This window comes from Pterocles gutturalis, unplaced genomic scaffold (assembly GCF_000699245.1).
Source record: "Pterocles gutturalis isolate BGI_N339 unplaced genomic scaffold, ASM69924v1 scaffold9333, whole genome shotgun sequence".
NCBI lineage: Eukaryota > Metazoa > Chordata > Aves > Pterocliformes > Pteroclidae > Pterocles > Pterocles gutturalis.
The window spans coordinates 126,856-144,726 of record NW_010125789.1 but is presented as its reverse complement, the minus strand read 5'-3'; the positions used below and the strand labels follow the sequence as shown (position 1 = coordinate 144,726).

Sequence of the window (17,871 nt, the reverse complement as noted above, 5' to 3'; positions counted from 1 at the left end):
CCACCCCGCACACCCCTCTCCCCTTCCAACAGTGTTTTCTTTTAACTAGTGGGCATGGGGTGGGGAAACAGCAGCCTTACCCCCCCTCCCCAAAGTCTGTGCTGGATGCTTTTGGCAAGTTACCCACTTTCCATTTTCTAGTGAAGGTGGTTGTGTTCTTCAGAGGTGGGTATCAGTGAATGTGGTGTGCTCCTTGGTGACTGTGCTGAAGCCTTTGATGACATTGACAAGATCTTCTTCATCTACGTACTGTTTCAAGGCGGGGGAAAAAAAAAAAAAAAGCATGTAAGCCAAAGCTGTATCAGACTGAAGATGACTCCTGCATTCCTCTTTCTCCCCATCCCCTAAAAAACCAGTTCTGAAATAGTCAGATAAATAGGTACGTTCCTGCCTCGCCACATATTTTCCCATTTCTCCCAGCATGAGGTAGGAAGCTAAAGCATTCAAGCCCCTGAATCCAAACCAACTAGATTTTCACAGTCAGAAATAAATTACAAAATCAATTAATTACTCTATATATATATATATATCTATGACAAATGGTAAATAAAATAGTGTTTGTTACAGTGTGATAGGGAACTTGGAGGCCCGAAAAGAAAAAGAATGTATGTTTACATTTTTGTTTCGGACCACAACTGACTAGAAGGTACCAGTAACCAACTAGAAGGGAATTCTTCAAGGTGCATATCCCTGGTAGACCATGGAGTTATTGGTTCAATGGAAACCATAGATAGATGCATGTGGACCCCTCACATCCTATAAGAGCAGCGTGTGATCACCTGTGGCTCCAGAAGAGAGTGATAGGCTGGAAGGATTTTGAGGAACTAATCTCTGACTATGTCCTGTTAGGTTTTTTGGCTGTATCTCCAGTAGCATTTGGTATTTAGACCTTTTCATGAGTCTAACAGAACAGACAAATCACTGGCAGCTGACACATAACAGCATCACAGAGGAACAGGAGTCCTTACCAAGCCACGACCAGTCGTGCGATGATTGCGAAGAATGGCATCCCAAGGTGACTCTTCAGGAAGAGACTTTTTGTCATAGAGGTCAAGCAGCTGGCTGACACTACGATGAAGAGAGGCTGGGGAAAATGTGCGACTTAGCTGGCTCAGTCTCCTTGCTCCAGATGCCATATGGACACTGCGGTTGCTTGTGGGAGAACCAGCTCCTGGAATTTTTGTATCTGCCAGCCCCTAGGAGGAAGACATAAACTAATAAATCCAAAGTAAAGGGAACAGTCTCAAACACTTTATCCATAAACAAAACCAAAGCAGGAGTGGAAGAGAACAGAGACATCCATGCTTCAAAAATCATGCACAGTTCTAAACAGCAGGAAAACAAAACAAAACAAGACCTTTCCCTGTTGTAGGATAACTGTATAATTAAAAAGGAAAAAAAACAAAACAAAACAACCCATCCCCCCCCCCAAAAAAAAAAAACCAAACAAACAAGCAAAAAAAAAACCCCCAAGAAACAAAACCAAAACACACACCTGACTCTGTAAAACAGTACTTTCCCTGATTTTTTTTTTTTTTTTCATCTCCCTATTTGTTTTTTTTAAAGTAGCCAACAGGCAGAGGTCCAGAGATTTTTGACTACCCAAGCCCAGCCTTGCACAGCAAGGGACTGTTAGCAGACTTCCTTTTTCAGTTATCATGAGCAGGGAAAGACATTCACCCATCAGGAGCAGCATGCAAAGTAAGATGCCTTCGTGCATGCTCTTTGGGTCATCTGGCACATCACACACCTTGCACCTCTGCAAGCTAACGACTCTACCTCAAAGTGCATCGTGTAACTTTTGAGAGTGACACTGCTTGATGAATCAGACGTGTCAGCAATGGTCTCAAACTAAGATTGAAGAGAGGGAGAAAAAGCATCAGGGCAGGGCAAGGTGCAGTCTGTTCCTTATGGAAGGTGTGAATGAACTGCAGCTCTGTGAAGGGGAGCAATGGAGGAGGATGTGGGGGAGTAGGGGAACTGGCAAAGATGAGGCCCTTTAACCTGTAACTGGTCATCAAGTACCGCGTAGGCAGCCAGCATTGCTTGCCACAAAACTGTAAAACACAAACAATATTGCCAGTTCATAGTAGCTCTATCCTAACTTCTCAGATTAAGTCCTTCAACTGATGCACTGCAGAATCTTCCTTTCTATTAAGTAAGTCCATGTGCTTCTGGAAAAAGGAAAAAAAAAAAAAAGAGAAAAGAGAAAAAGAAAAAATAAAAAAGAAAAAGAAAAGAAGGGGAAGGAACATGGAAAGGAATTGTGCAGGCATGCCGTCAGCAAAGACATTTTAAAGTCAATAGGAATAACACAACATGACAGACTGTAGAGGAAAAAGAATTGAAACCATGAGACCAAAAAAAAAAAAAAAAAGTTTCTTATGCTCTTAGCCTTTGCCAGGAGAAGGGGCACACTGGAGATCCCATTGTTTCCGAGAGCTCCTACACTGAGGCACAGATGCAGCTTCTTGGCACCGAGACAAGAAGGAACAGGATGCGTGAAGGATGCAGGAGTCACTCTCCTGCTTGATGGTGCTCACAGGAAAAAAAGAAGCTGAGAAGTGACAAGAAGAATCATCTCACGGCCTGTGCCTGGGAAGAAGCAGGGAAATGGTAGGCACTGCTGCTCCTGGTCTCAGTCTCGAAACAACTGCCATAGTCCTTTTCTCTTGCTTTTCCTCGAAGGGTAGGGTAGCACTGCTGCTCTGCTACATGGGGGAACATGTTCTTTATCCATTTTTTTTACAGAATTATAACTTGTCATAATAAAAATTATATCAAGCCTTCCTCTTTATCACTCAGATAAAAATATAACATGATGGACACACAACACTGCATTTCACCAAACGTACCGGGTGGGTTTCACCTGATGAATACACACTCATTGGTGACGTTCTTTTCTGGAGGGGAACTAAAGGAGGTCTGTCTCGTGCATAGGGCTGCTTGTGGACTTTCCTTTGAAGAATTAAAGAGAGAAGAATAGCCAAGAGGATCAAACCTAGGACTACCATCAGCACTGCAAACCACAACTCATTGTAGAATTTTGCACGTTTGGACTCTGCTTTGTCCTTCTCTCCAGGTGTTGTCAAGATCAGACCTGTAAAAATCAAGAGGGATTAGGGGAGAAAGGGAACGTTATTTCAGAAAGCGTTTAACAATATGCTATCCCTTTCCTCGCTAATAAATTAGGCAGAAATTTAAGTAATTTTGTCGTCATGTGCTTATTTGCACTTATGTTCAAGGTGGCATAATGGTTCAATATGCTAGCGGGCTATAATAAAAAGCTTACTACCCTCCAGAGACCCTGCTTAAAGTTCTGGCGTTGCTGCTCAGGCTGGAAATCACCACTGCATCAGCAGCTCTTGAGAAAGGAGGCAGTGGAGGTGGAATGCAAGAAAAAAAGGGTTCTCCAAGTAACCTTGAAGGGTGGAAATGACTACAGTAATTTCAGAGCGGTACAGACAGAGGACATTCTCTCCAGCACTGTGTAATGGCAAGCCTGCGCAGTTTGTTTAACAGAGAGGGAGGAAGACTGAACTGAAATGAATGATAAATTAGTACAAAAGCAAACAACATGAAAGATTTTATTCCTCCTTCCCCCACCGGTCACTTGGTTGGCTTTGCTCATACACAACACAAGCGTAAGAAATCTCAGTGACAGGATTTCCTGGTTACTTGCAATCCTACCTGCGAATCCAGACTCTTTGCTAAGGAATTTCCATCACCTTCGCTTGCAAGCCTCTGCTGCGAGATGCCTGTGGTGCTGATTGAGTTTGCAGTACGCTCTGGGTACAAGCAGCAATCAAAAAAGGAGCAGACTGTGGAACGTGATGTATGTAGAGTAATTGGGAACATTTTATAATGTTTTTACAGCAGCCTTGCCTGAAATTCTGCAGGACAATGGAGTGAGAGCATGAAAAGGGGTGAAACCTGCAGGCACTGGGTGGTTGGTAGTATGAAAGCACCAGGCGGGTGCCCCTTGCTGGGGTGGCTAGAATGCAGGGAGCAGAGCAGATATGTATTTTCACTGTCAAACAGAGGAGGAACATGGCAGGACAGTATTAGAATTCAAGATAATCTTAATTTGGAAATAAAATCTGGAAGAAAGCAGATTCTATTCAGGAGGAAAAAAACACTAAATTTTGGAGCAAAATATTTGTGTAAAAATGAAAGAACTATTACAAATCTGGAAAAAGGATCTGAAGCTGATCAGGATGTAAAGAAACAGAAAAGCCATCCATGGCAAAAAAGGCATATTACCTGCATAGCTCATACCCTAAAACACTAAGGAATCCCCTGATCCTGCAATGAGATGCCCTCCTGTCTGCCATGCACGACATATCACATTTCTGCCACAAATACATAAAAACACTAGGTGCTAGGTAATTTCTTCACATATTTACCAACTCCATCTCCAGCGCTGTATTTGATGACCGGTGTCATGGCGCTCCCTTCATCGGTGATACAGGTCACTTGAAACAAAAAGGCTGAGCAAAAAGGTTAGAAAATACTGTTAGCAGGAGAAACAAAATTCTGGAGATGCTGCTTTGGCACCAGTAGAGACTGCCAGATCTGAGAAAAGCCAAGGCAGGCATAGCATGTAACCCATCTGAGCCCCAGATCAGAGCCTCATAATCCCTTACACACGGGTATTAAACTTCTCAACTACAAACCATGGCAGATCACAGGCAGTCACCACTATGATGTTGCTACAAATTATGCTCCTCTTTCACCACCCAATCCTCCTTCTTCCAGTGACATGTAGCTGTCAACTTTCAATTTATTCATAATTTTGTTCTAAATCCCTCATACTCGATTCATGGCTGATACAAAAACATTAACAATGTTTGAGTAAAAAAAAAAAAAAATCTATTAGCAGCATTGCAGGAAAGTAAAAACATAAATGACAAAATCGTTTATAATACAAAAACCCCAACACCTGAAAAACAGAAAATATTTTTTCTTGTTTTCTTTTTTCCTTTTCTTTCTTTTTTCCCTCCTGTTGACAGTTTCATTTTATTTTAAAGACTGCAAATTTCTGAGAGAGTAACTAAATTTCAAGACATGTCTGATTCCATGAGCCACTGACTTAGTCTTGTTTAAAGAGAAGTTGAAGCTCCAGTCTTTTCTGAAGCTGAAGACTTACATGCGTTTCCCAGAGCATAACCCTGAAGGGTGGAATTGCAACACAGCTCCAGGATTTGGGAAAGCTTGACCCTCACAATGAGCCAGAGCAGTCTCAGACAGTCAGGTAAAATGTTCAAGAGGAAGCTTGGCTCCAAGGATTTTTGTTTTTAAGCATCTGCTTAGATGCGCTTCAGCGTGTCCATAGCACACTCCTGCGCTCTTAGCTTGGGATAGCTATGGAGAGTTTCTCTTAAACTTAGCACACCATAAAATGAATTTAGCTCAAAAGAGCTTTTCACAGAGAGAAAGCTATAGGAAATGGAAACTGACTTTTGTCAGATGTCCTTGGTAAATACAGCTCGGTGTCAAAGCCGCTGTAGATGCGTTGCCCGCTCTCAGTGAGCGCGTACTCCTTCAGGCGGCCGTTCAGCACAAACGTGCGACTCCAGTCTATGTGGATGGTGGATAAATTGCTGACAATGGAGAATGGAGCCGTGTACCGAGGTGCTGCAAAAGGGGAAAAAAGCTAATTTCCAGCCAGCAGGAACAACTGAGTTATACACTGCAGAGAAAGAGACTCTGCGTGACACAAGCTCTCTGTGGCACGCACTCCCTCTCTCTCATATACATGGGTACGAGTAGGGAGGATAAAAGGAGAAAAGAGAAAGCTGCTGTAGCATGCCAGCCTCCACACTGAGAAATATCTCCTATCTTTAAAATAAAGGCATACCGCTCCCTTCCTTTGCCGTTGTGTATGTGGTACCAACACTAAAACTGTTTAAATTAAATTCCAGCTTAAGGTGGAGACACAGGAGGTTGTGCAAGTTCAGCTGCAGCATGCTGGGCTGTGGGAACCAAGCTGCTAAGGAGAGGCCCCTTCTGCAAGCCCCAGGAAATTGCCCGAGATCATCTTTTAACACATGCACATCCTTGAAAGCATGGGGTTTCAGAAAAGCAAGAGCAGATGGCAGGCAGAGAGAAAAGAAACACAGAACTCACTTCAGGGAGGAAGAGTTCATCAGTTGGGCTCAACAGCTTGCTGACAAGAGACTCCATCTGAGTTTGAGGTGGTCCTTTCTTGTGGCTTTGCCATTAAGCCACGTGCCCAGTATACGCTGGTTTGTTCATAAGCAAGCTGCTTGTCCAGCTGCACTTTGCTGCTAATTGCCCGCCGTCACTAAAGCAAGCCTTCCAGGCAAGAGGAAGGAGACATTCAGAGTGACTCAGGAGACCTGGTGTGAAGCGGTCAGCAAGGCAAGAAAAGCAAGACTGAAAGAAGAGGGCTGCAGACCCAGCGGGCAGGGGGTTAAAAATGGCTTTCAAACCCCTGCGTTCTGTATGTCTCACCAGTGCATTATGAATTTTCTCAATTTAAAAGTTCATTATCACGTTCCAGCTTTTTAGTTTGCAATTTAATAAAATACAGCTTTAGAGATAAGGACCTTTTTTTTTTTTTTTTTTTTTTTTTTTTCAGTGGTGACATTAAAGAAAATCTGGGGCTGTTCCACCTGAAATTTTCAGCTAAGAATGTAGCAGATATGTTTTTAGTAATTATAGGGCAGAACTACCATTATCACGTTCCAGCTTTTTAGTTTGCAATTTAATAAAATACAGCTTTAGAGATAAGGACCTTTTTCTTTTTTTTTACCAAGTGATGCAAAAGGGATTTTTAGAAAGGTGATTCTGAAATCCTGACACAAGATCGTATGATAAAAAGCAAACACCCTCTTTGCCCTGACCTGGCAGGCTGAGGTGAAATGCCCATCTCATCTGTTATGGAATGACTCTGGCTACAGCACTATAGATCTTTTTAATAAAAGCTGATGTTAGACCACTACAAATTCAGTTTTGATGGCAAAATCTATTCTGACTGTAGGCACAGGTCCTGCATGTTAAATTTCCATGCAGACCACCACATGGCCTTTAAGTACTGCCTGTGGTGATTAGAGAGGTAGCAATGAATTCTTACTTCATTGTCAACAAGGATCCAGTCACTCAGAGGACATCCAAGGAAAACTCACACTGGCAGAAGTGTGGCATGAATTCGGATAGTAAGATTGTTCCTGAAAAGAATCACCAGCTCTCTTTCAAGACCTCCACTTTTCCCAGGGATTATTGATAGTGATATATTTATTACTACACATCACCCTTCTGGTAATACTTGAACATTTTATGTTCTGCAGCTTTGCTGCCAGTTCTCAATAAAATAAAAGGTTTCCAGGCTCCCAAGACAGAGGATGTGATATCAGATGATGAGCAAAGAAATATTTTTTAAGGAATGAACAGTCAAGCCCCAGATCAGAATTTCAATGAATGGGCAGCAGAGGCACAGTGACCAGAAGAGCAGGTTTCTGGGGACATCATCTTTCCCAGAGGTGCAGAAGTCATTTGGTGCTATGCAGCCCCATGCATCAGAACTGGGCATTGCTGATGGGTGAACCATTTCTCATACTCACGCTCCTTTTCTGTAGTGAAACCAATCCATTCGGAGGCGCTGCTGCCAACAGAGTTGTAAGACACAACTCGTAGGTTGTAAGTGGTGTAAGGCTCGAGGTTGGACACGTTGGCACTCTGGCCTTTTCCCATATACTTCACCTCAGTCGGGCCAGGACTGCAAGCCTTCGCTGCTGGCTGTAGGTTCAGGGGACAAGCCACATACACATGGAGCTCATAGCTGAGAAGAAAGCAGAGATTTTGATTAATCACAAGCCTTAATAGCCTAACAGCCAACTGTACATTTCATCCTAATGGCTGGATGTCTGGCTAACAGAAAATAGACCTGATACCAGTTTTTCTCTTGGAGGTTTTGGCCCCAGGTGTAAGATGCCTATGAGCAACCATGGCTGTCAGTCACACAGTGAAACTGTTGGCATTTAGGCCACATGGGATGTCACCACCAACACCAGGAAGGAGGAGCGTGGCTGTCGCAACCATCCAGTGCCCTTAGCCCTGCAATTCCAGCTCACGTCCAGGAAAACTGTTGTGCCACCTGTTCTGAGGTGGGCAGTTTGGGCTGGGTGGCAGCTCCTACCTGGTGACGATGCCGTTGGGTGACTGCGGGGCGCCCCACTGGAAGGAGGCGTTCCGGGAGGTCACGGTGCGGATCTGTGGCGGGGGCTGCTCCGATGGGGGAGCCGGCTGTGTGGTGATTTGGGCCATGGGGCCTTTGCTGCAGCAGTTGAAGCAGGTGCAGGCCTCCACGCCGATGGAGTATGTCGTGAAAGGTTTCAGCCCGTGTATTGTCTGCTGGGTGGCAGTCCCTTCTGACAGCTACAAAAATTAAGAGGGAAGTTGTCACAGCTTCAGGCACCACAAGCACTAAATAAGAGTTATGGAGGTGAATTAACTCCAGAAGAAGACGGGCACAAGGTTGTGCATGTCCTTTAAGCCTGACATTAATGCAGCTGTTGTGTACTGGGAACTCGCACTCATTTTTCTCACATTACCAAGTTAAAGGGCACTGTTCGGAGGAAAAGACCATGCCATCAGTGGCCTCACAGACATCTTGAGTTGAGCTGTGACCACTGTATGTCAACTTGCAGATTCTCAGGAACAGAGAAGCAGAAAACCTTTAGGGAGAAACTCTGGGATAAGTGGTACTGAAGCAAAGAGAAATTAATGTGGAAAATAACTCCATGGTAAGTGTGCTAGCAAACACTTGTGTGTATCTCCCAAGCTTCCTCAGTGTGGGTACAGGAGACGGCACTGGGCAGAGTGACACCAATGTGTCTGGTGGGTCAGTTCACTCACAGACAGGGGAATGTGCTCTCTGGTAGGTACCTCTAAGTGAAGTGCCACCACGATGCTGCTCCGCATTCAAACAGCCATGGTGCTGGGTCAGCCTGTTAGAAAACTCTCCTACACTCAGCATGGGAGACCTGGCGGTTCTCGCAAAGGAAATGGTGCCCTTGTTCTAAACTACTCGCAGGAACTGCTGCTTCACCTCATTGCTGTGGTCATCTGCGGGTACAGCTTCTTAAGCCAAAGAAATAAAAACATATAGAAAACACGAACGAGAGGCAACATCTGCTCCCATGTGGCAGCAGGTGATTTAGCAAAGGGCAGGGGGAAGAAAAAAAAAAAAAAAAAAAAGGAAGGAAAGAGTCAAGCAAGCAATGGAAAGCACCTGGTAGCTCTTCATGCCAGAGCCAGAAGTAAGCCAGCAGCACGGCAGGTGTGAGGGGACAGAAATGGAGGGCCATGCAGGTACCAGTGAAATGCACTGGCTGAATCAGACACAGACACAGCCAATTGCACTGGAAGGAATAAATGCGTAATGTGCAATGGGTAGGCAGCTTAAACTCATGGAAAGGACTGGTGATCTGGGAAGGTGTCCCTAGCACTTCCAAGCTGAGCAAGATGGGAGGAGGGGAAAAGATCCCATGCAAATCTTTACTTACATGGAAAAACCAAAAAGATAGTGTTACAGACAAAGAGCATTCAATTATTTTGCCCTGATTTGGTGGTAACTGTTCCAAGCACCTTCCACAGCCCTAGCCTTTCCCCAGATCTTCCTATTTTACAACTCCAGTGAAGCCCTGCAGGTTTCCTAAGCTGAGACCAGTCATTTCTGGACACTTAATAATGTCTAGGCTGAGCCATCAAACACAAAAGAAGGTCCTTGACTACTTGCACTATTCTTCAGTGCTTTACCGTGAAATTCTTCTTAGCCACCCCTGAACAGTACTCCTGACTCCTATCACATTGTCACAGCACACCACCACGTGAGAAGGGTTTAATGATGAGCTGAGTTCCTCGAGAAGCACGACATTTAGGTGGGTGAAAGCACTGGTGGCGCTTTGGCCAGAAGAGAGAATTGCTGAGCGGTTAACAACAGGGGTGCAGGAGAGGGAGCCAGTCTGCAACCAGCTTGTAAGAACACAGTGTTAAAGCTAGAAAATACAAGCTCAAATGGAAGTACAGAAACAGTGTTGGGAGTACTTACCACCACATCAGTCCCTCTGGAATCGTTAGAAAACAGCCTGTAGATACTGACCACCCCGTTTGGCTTCAGAGGGGGGCTGATGTTCACCACGGCCACTGTGGATGCCACCGTGCCGAACAGGGGAGCTCCCAAGCCCTCAGGAGGGGCAGGGCCTGTCCGGCAGCGGGACCAGCCGCTTGATGTCCGGCCCGCTGAGTTTACTGACCACACCTTCGGCACACAAAAAGAAATAAACTGTTAGCAGAGGACTCAAGCCTACAAAACATCCAGGGTTAGCTAGGGATGCTACTACAGATGTACTGACACTGAGAAAAACACAGCGCAATGACACCCATGCAAAACATCCCTTGACTGCTGTCCAGCACCAGTGTCGACCCAGTGGCTTTCTATCAGAAGAATGAAATATTTCCCACTGCTGCATTTAGGGAAAAGAAGCAGACTTCATATCTCAGGCTGTGTGTGTTTGTGAGTCTTCTTCATACCCGATCCTTAGACTGCATTCCCACCACTGTGTCATACCATGCAAAGAGGCCTCCTTCAGAAGCTGCGACCAGCAGTGGTAATGTTTTCAAAGACAATACTGGTATCTAGTCCTGCCAGTTTCTCCCTTCTACACGTTTCCTTCATTGTATGCAAGCAGCCCCAGTGCATTCAGCCTGGCATGGGGCACTTAAGCTGTATTCACTTTGACTGAATTGCACAAGCCAAACTCTAGTTAATTTTTAAAACCAGAAAGTTTTACAGCCCTCTCTTAAAAATAATGCGTCAATCATTTGTCAACATTTTCAGTAGTTCATAGTACAAACAAAACCCAGTGAAAAGTGTAGTTAAGTCAGCGTCTCTAATTTATTTTCACAACAACATTTGATTTTTTTCATGAACACAAAGGCAATGGCTTCAGTTCCAAGATGTCAAAATTTAGCAGCTTGAATTAGGCCTGATTAAAAACCACATGTCTCTATGAACTATGCCTACTGATTTTGTCAGCTTCCCAAAACCAGAGTGATCTGCAGACTACATAAAACTCAGCACTTATTAAACACACTCTCCAACAAATCTGCATGAAAATTAAATTTTGCTTTCATCAAGGAGTGAATAAACATATGGAAGGATGTATAATCTTATTTATCAAAAACCATTTGTATAATTAAACACGAATATCATAAAAGGTTGCCTTAGGTCATCATTTGCATGAGTAAGTAATTTGTAGAATGTCAGGTACAATAGACAGAATAGATGGATGTGTGAGTGTATAGGGTTAAATTAGGCTCAATATTAGCCAACCACATAGTGATCAATCAGAATGATAGATCTAAATGGCAATACAAGCGGACTGTCTGAGCGATTTTTTAGTATAAGTATTCCTTAGTAAGCTTTCATGTTGAGCGGTTCTAACTACAGTAAAACACGTTCTTGTGTGATCTACACTGGACAGAGGTCCTGGGGAAGTCGATGGTGGGACTGTGCCTTAGAAACACAATAGAAGGTTTAGAAATAGGTCTTCAGAACTGACCCTGGAGTCCTTCCAGCTTGCAATATTAAGTTCCAAAACCACAGGACACTTCTCAAGGGACCGGGGGAAGGCCAAAACCCACTGCAGTGGCTTTGCAGACTGTGGTTCTGCCAATTACGAACCCAAAGTTCCTGACTGATTCCATCGGTAACGTATAGCACCATCCAGTGAAACATGACCTAAGTACAGATGATGCCCTACGATGAAAAGCTCAGCCAAAGCACTTTCATTTTCAGTGAAATCAGTAATATATCTCTGTTGTGAACTTGTCCTAAAGTCAAACTCTCTTCACCTTACTGCAGTAGGTCAAACTCTCTATCTCAGTTCAGTCCCAGCTGCTACAATGATTTGCCCACAGTTGTTCGTTTCAAGGGGCTTATTTCTTTGCAGAGAGAATAAGTCACATACGGAAAGAGCAGCTCTGAGTGTGCCACTGGCATCGACTCAGCGCCGACCGGAGTTCAAACGCTCCAGCTACATCCAAGCTGTGGCCTTAATGAGCACGGAGCGTGACAGTGTCAGACCCGACCTGCCGAGCAAGCTGCTCACGGCAAAACCGAAGGCGATGAGTTAGGAACAGAGGCTTTCTCTGTAGCACAGGAATTCAGCCTCAGAATGGGGACCCCCTAGGAAATTCAGAGGAGAGAGGCATGCGACTCACCTGGGATGCATACGCCTCACTGAGAGCTGGATGGAGGCACCCTCCTCCATCGATCCCTCTCCTATCATAGGTGCCTACGCCTTGTCTTTCAGAATACAAGTCTTATTTCAGACAAACAAGGGCTCTTTCTTTCAAAACACTGTCTTAGGACAAAGCAAAAGGGATGCTCATCCCCTTCCACCCTACAGCTAAGTGGTTAAAGGACTCCTCCAGGAGGCAGGTGATTTAGGTTCAATCACATGCTCCAGTGGAGGGATTCTAGCCTGCCCCCTCCAGAGTGGGAATGCCCAAGAGGATGACCCATCTTTGTACTGGGAGTGCTCCCAGTGCTCCCTTCAGGGCTGTTACACTGTGCACGAACACAGTGACATCAAGGTTGACTGGGCAGAGCACAAGCAAGCAGGAACAGACACAGCTACACAGTCCTTCCCCAGGGGTGTGGGGGGAGCTGAGGTTGTGGTCCATCCCCCAGGCATGACATGCTTTTTCCTCTTGACAAAAGGCTGAGATCACAGCCGCACGTGTGTGGGCTCTGAAGAGCGTGCCTTCTAGACAGACACTCAGCCCTGCCAACGCATGTTTCCAGCAGAAAACCTCTAGGTGTCTATGAAACTCTCTGACACCAGGTTCTGAGACAGTTGTGACAGCTGAACAGGACTTCTGAGGATCTAAATTCTGGATTTACACTGACCTAAGCTGATTCCCTTAACTCCCTCTGCTTCTGCTCAACCATCTGTAAAAGGATGGATGGGTATAAAACTGTTTCCCTTTGAGACTCGCCGTCCAAGTAAATCCTGTTCAGCATTTGGAGACTCGGAGCAGCAAGTGCCCAGAACTGACTGCAGATGGAGACGCTGATGTTTAGCCATTTCCTTGCATGGAGAAATGGGACAGCATAGCAACAGAAGTCACAGTGAGGGACTGCCTGATAAAATCAGAGGTTTGGTCATGGCTCCTCAGAAAGTCACCACAGAACAGTCACAGTTAAAAGCTGTTGCCTGGCTAGCCTGGTTAAACTGAAATGTTACAGTTTGGACTTCTTAAAAAAGCTGGGTTTTGTCTCATAAAAATCCCTTCTGAATTGTGATATAATCAGCACCAAAAATATTTAACTGCATTCATATAGAAATGTAAAAAGCTTAATAGGCAGCAGTATTACCTGCTGCTTATAACGTAAGAAGCTTATAAAAGAGCCCACAGGCATCTGGGGCAAACAAGAAGCAATCACCTCTCACGGATGTATTGAACAGCAAAACACAGACAGCAGAAAGGAACCAGAAGTTTTTCTAAGCTGAATTTCTGAATATACTGCCTCCAAAAGCATTAAGTCTGACATCATGGTGCATGGCTCAGCACCCTGCCAAAGGATGTGCTGCTGTTAATGGCTGCACTGTCCCAGAAAAGCCAGGAGAGGGCTCTGAAATCAGCTACACGGGTTACTATTTAAAATACTTATATCAATCTGCTGGCCCCTGGCCCAAACTGCACTTTGAAGTGGAGCCAGAGAGAGAAAGGGGGGAAACCTCTCTGGAGACCATCTATTTGGAGAACTGAAGAATTCCAATTACAGGTAACTAAGCTTGGGTTTTTTTCCATTGTAAATGAGTCTTCACAGATCTCTGCTCCTGGAAGAAACTGGTGATCAGCCATCCTTTCAAAATGATCACAGGACAACCTCGAGGTTCATCAGCACAGCAAGAAGGGGCAAAACCTATGAGGAGCAGGAAGGGAAGTGCTGAGAAGATGGCCCCAGCCTTACCGTGGCGAGCCCAGCCTGTTCAAGCTTAGTAAAGCTGAGTAACGACTTCTCCCATAAAGGGCAACAAAATCACAATGGACCTCGCGTGTAGATGCAAAAAAATCATGGTATTGTAGATGCTGGCAGTATAAGAAGCCTATTAGATGACCTACTCCATCCCTGAGCCACACAGGTTCATCCGCTGCAACACTCATATAACCCCAGGTCCCTACCCAGGAAGCTATGCTTTAAACTAAAAAAAGCAGCTTTTCTTTCATCAAATTGAAACAATATGCAAAGGTATTTACTCCACATAGGAGGAACTAATGAGAACTGAGGGAAACAGCTGGATATGCGCTTCCATAGCCCCTCCAACAGTGCAGGACAAGAAAGGCACTAGAAGAAGAAACGCAATGATAAACCAGGTGAGCCCTATGGGAAGGTGAAGAAGCCGTCAAAATAAGGCACTCAAATTAACCCCCCTCAAAGGACAAAGATAGTCCAGGCAGAAAACATGGTGCGTGGACAAACGTTCCCCAAAACAAAAAAGCAATCCCTTGATCCCACAACTCCAACTGCGTGAAGAAGCGTGAGAACAGCTGGCTGAGCAGCGGCTTGGCCGCGAACGGTGTGCGTGCGCTAACGCCTGCCAGCACACAGCACTCCTGGCTCAGACCTGGCTCCAACAACGTGACAGGTATCACAGCTGCAAACACAGGCACCAACTCCCCAGGTGGGAATCCTCTCCGCTCCTGCAAAGGGGAGCCTCGAGCAGCCGAGAGCAGGCGGAGAAGGAGAAACTCTCCGTTACTGGAGAGGTCTCGTTCTCATTCACTTCTGCTGAAGCGTGAAGCTGGCTGGTGTTAGCTTGCCTGTCTGAAGGCAGCAGTCCTGAGCTCCTGCTGACTTTCCAGGCCAGGGAGAGCTAGGAACCTCTGCTTTGCACAGAGGCCAGATGCTACTCACCCTTCCTGCTCACAGGAAATCAGCAGAAAGGAAAGTGAGGCAAACAGCCAACTACCTACCGGCTCCCACCACGTCCCACAGGCACCGTGCATCGTACCACTTCACACCGCACTTAGCATCTTGCCTCTGCAAGGGACAAGACCTCAGCTCTGTGTGTGGCAGCAGCTTGCACTGAGCTCCCGCAGGCACTCAAGACATAGCTGTTTGCTTTAAAAAAAGTGTCAGTAGTAAATAGCTACCTACCTTCAGCTCTGAGCAGTAATTAGGGCTGTAGAGCAGTTAGGTAGTGCTGTAGGTTCTGGGGAACCATCAGGTCAGACCAAACCACCGCTTTCACACGTGCACATAACTCTTGTGTTTAAGGGTCGGGGTACGACCTGGGTCTCTGCCCTTAGGGCATCCACAGACTGCACACACCTGAGGCTGCGGGTTTGTCCCAGAAGGATTCAATGCTGGCACTACTCGGCACATGCCAGGAGAGACAACCAGTAGCAGAGAAGGGTTTGTACCACTCTTCTCTTTCTAGAGCTGTTTCATGAGGTCATAAAGACACAGCACTACTTTGAGACTTTGCTTTGGATTTCTTGACTCAGATTTGTTCCACTTCTAACCCTACACTTGCATAAATGCAAAGTTGTCACAGTGAAGCTCTCTTCCAAGATAGCGAGATGTTTTAGGTGTATATAAGATACGACATCAGCAAGTTTCAGAAACACAATGCCCAATTTCTAGTTGTGTTTGAACAGCAGTCTGCAAGAAAACTGAAGAGACCATAATCTTGGCTGGTTAAAATTAGAGAAACCCAGAGCAGCTCCCTCTCACCATCAGTTGCAGATAAGTCTATCTTCTCGTCAGAACTGACCGGCGTGCAGCCTAGGTAATCTGGAGTTACTTGTGCAACCTCAGCACAGCTCAGAGCCTGAAGCTTGTCTATGAAATCTAGCATCCAGCATGAGGATAATGTATTACATCTGGGCACTGCAGTGTCAGGCAGGTATTAGCAAAGTAGAAAGTTTCAAAAGTGGTTGCAATCTACAGGGGACAGCAAAGGCAAGGAAAAGACAATATCGCCCACACTCATGACCAGAGATACAAAGAGGCAGTAAACAAGTGTGTGCTTTCTGATTGCCCATCCTCTGATCTGTACTTTTCCCTCTTCAACATTCAGCTGGCATCCTTAAGAAGGCCATAAACATAAAATGGGATAGATCTGAGGTCCAGGCTTCTAGCACTGTGATAATTTGAGCCTCTTAACATTGCTATTCATCTTCACTGTTCAAAAAAAGTACTAAACCCATTCTGGGGAAGGGAAAGCCAACAGGCAAAGACTTTGAGACTTAAACAAAATGAACAAATTCTAAAGGAAGCTCATTTTGTATAACATAGTATAACACCAGTAATTAATGAGAGACGTAAAGAGGTTTAACTCTAAAAGGTAGAAAATTAAATAATTTGTTTCCTATGGGTGTATAATGAGATAGTTACGAAGTTCCCATGAGAGAGATAAGCAGATATTAAAAGGTCTTTCCAATACCTGTAATGGCTAAGGGCAACAGCTAATTCAATAGATTCGATCAAAATCACCACTCCTTTCTCCGCTTCTGATTTATTACTTTGGCTGTAGTTAGTCATCACTCATTTTAGTTTGCTTTTCAGCAGTCATAAATTATGCCTCATAAATAAAAAGATACAATCAAGGAAATCATATCAAGTCATCTACAGCCCTGGAGTATATTTTCCCCTGGTGCTCACACTAATGTCTTTTTAAAGGATAGCTTGCCATGGTTTTGAATATGTCAGAATCACAATTTACCAAGAAAGGTCTTGCAAGTGTGGTGCTGTAACAGTCTCGCTGGCAATTTTGGAAGCCAACAAATCCAGTCTAATATCCATATTTAGTTTAATGAACAAAAATCAAGGTTTGTTGCATCAATGCATTGTTTAAGCACTTGAATTTAGGATGATGTTGACAACAGAAGTATGGTGCCTGAGGTGGGGCTCAATAAAAGAAATCGTGTGGTTTCAAATAGCCCTTCTCCCTGCTGTGTACCCTCTACCAGGGGAAAGGAAGCACCTAGTTCAGCAAAAGGGTATTTAGAGTAGGTACTGCCACTACATCAGTGAAACAATATAGTTATGTCTGCTTTACCTTTCAGAAGCTGAAGTTGAGCTCACTAGCCTAATGCAGGTACAATATGAGAAACTGTTTACTTGGATCAGGGAGCACAAAGAACCTTGTAAGAAAAAATACTTTTCCAAATAAAATGAAGAGGGGATAACAAGTAGGGAGTGCAAGAAAGAACTACATTTTATTTTATGCCTCTACTTGTAGTGCATCTTTCTGCTAGGGAGATGGGAAGAAATGGTGAGTTAAAACAATGAACAGAAGCCAGATATGAGGGATATTACAAACGGGTGATTACCCATCACTGGCCAGTTGGCATACCAGTTTCACCCCATTTAAGCTGCAGAAGACACTGAGCTGTTTGTCAGTAGCTAAGCAGCACAAACTGGAGCTCAACCAACAATTTGATTAACAGGCCAGTAAACCAAGTGTCATTCTTGTAATCTCTGAAAGTGAAGAAGGAAGAAATGTTTTCCTGTGAGGGTGGTGAGGCAGTGGCCCAGGTTGCCCAGAGAAGCTGTGGATGCCCCATCCCTGGAGGGGTTCAAGGCCAGGCTGGATGAGGCTTTGAGCAACCTGGGCTAGTGGGAGGTGTCCCTGCCCATGGCAGGGGGGTTGGACCTAGATGATCTCTAAGGTCCCTTCCAACCCAAACCATTCTGTGATTCTGTGATGAAGAGGGCTGACATATTCTGTGCTCCACATAGTTGGTCCTGCCTTAATCTTCATGACTTTGCACCCATTTTTTTTTTCTCTTTGTCTCTCCAAAGTCAGAATATGATTTGTTTTCTCT

At 44.8% G+C, this 17,871-nt stretch overlaps 1 protein-coding gene across 1 annotated transcript in view; it reads right to left on the bottom strand.

The window, feature by feature from the left end:
- Nucleotides 1-159: 159 nt before the first annotated feature.
- USH2A (Usher syndrome 2A (autosomal recessive, mild)) overlaps nt 160-17,871 on the bottom strand; it is a 132,634-nt gene continuing 114,922 nt past the window's right edge. Inside the window, exons 27-34 of the mRNA XM_010078723.1 lie at nt 10,076-10,285; nt 8,162-8,400; nt 7,587-7,804; nt 5,461-5,637; nt 4,407-4,490; nt 2,856-3,100; nt 969-1,196; nt 160-249 (exon numbers count right to left, since the gene is read on the bottom strand). Coding sequence (XP_010077025.1) covers nt 160-249; nt 969-1,196; nt 2,856-3,100; nt 4,407-4,490; nt 5,461-5,637; nt 7,587-7,804; nt 8,162-8,400; nt 10,076-10,285 — 1,491 coding nt within the window. The remainder of the gene's footprint in view (nt 250-968; nt 1,197-2,855; nt 3,101-4,406; nt 4,491-5,460; nt 5,638-7,586; nt 7,805-8,161; nt 8,401-10,075; nt 10,286-17,871) is intronic.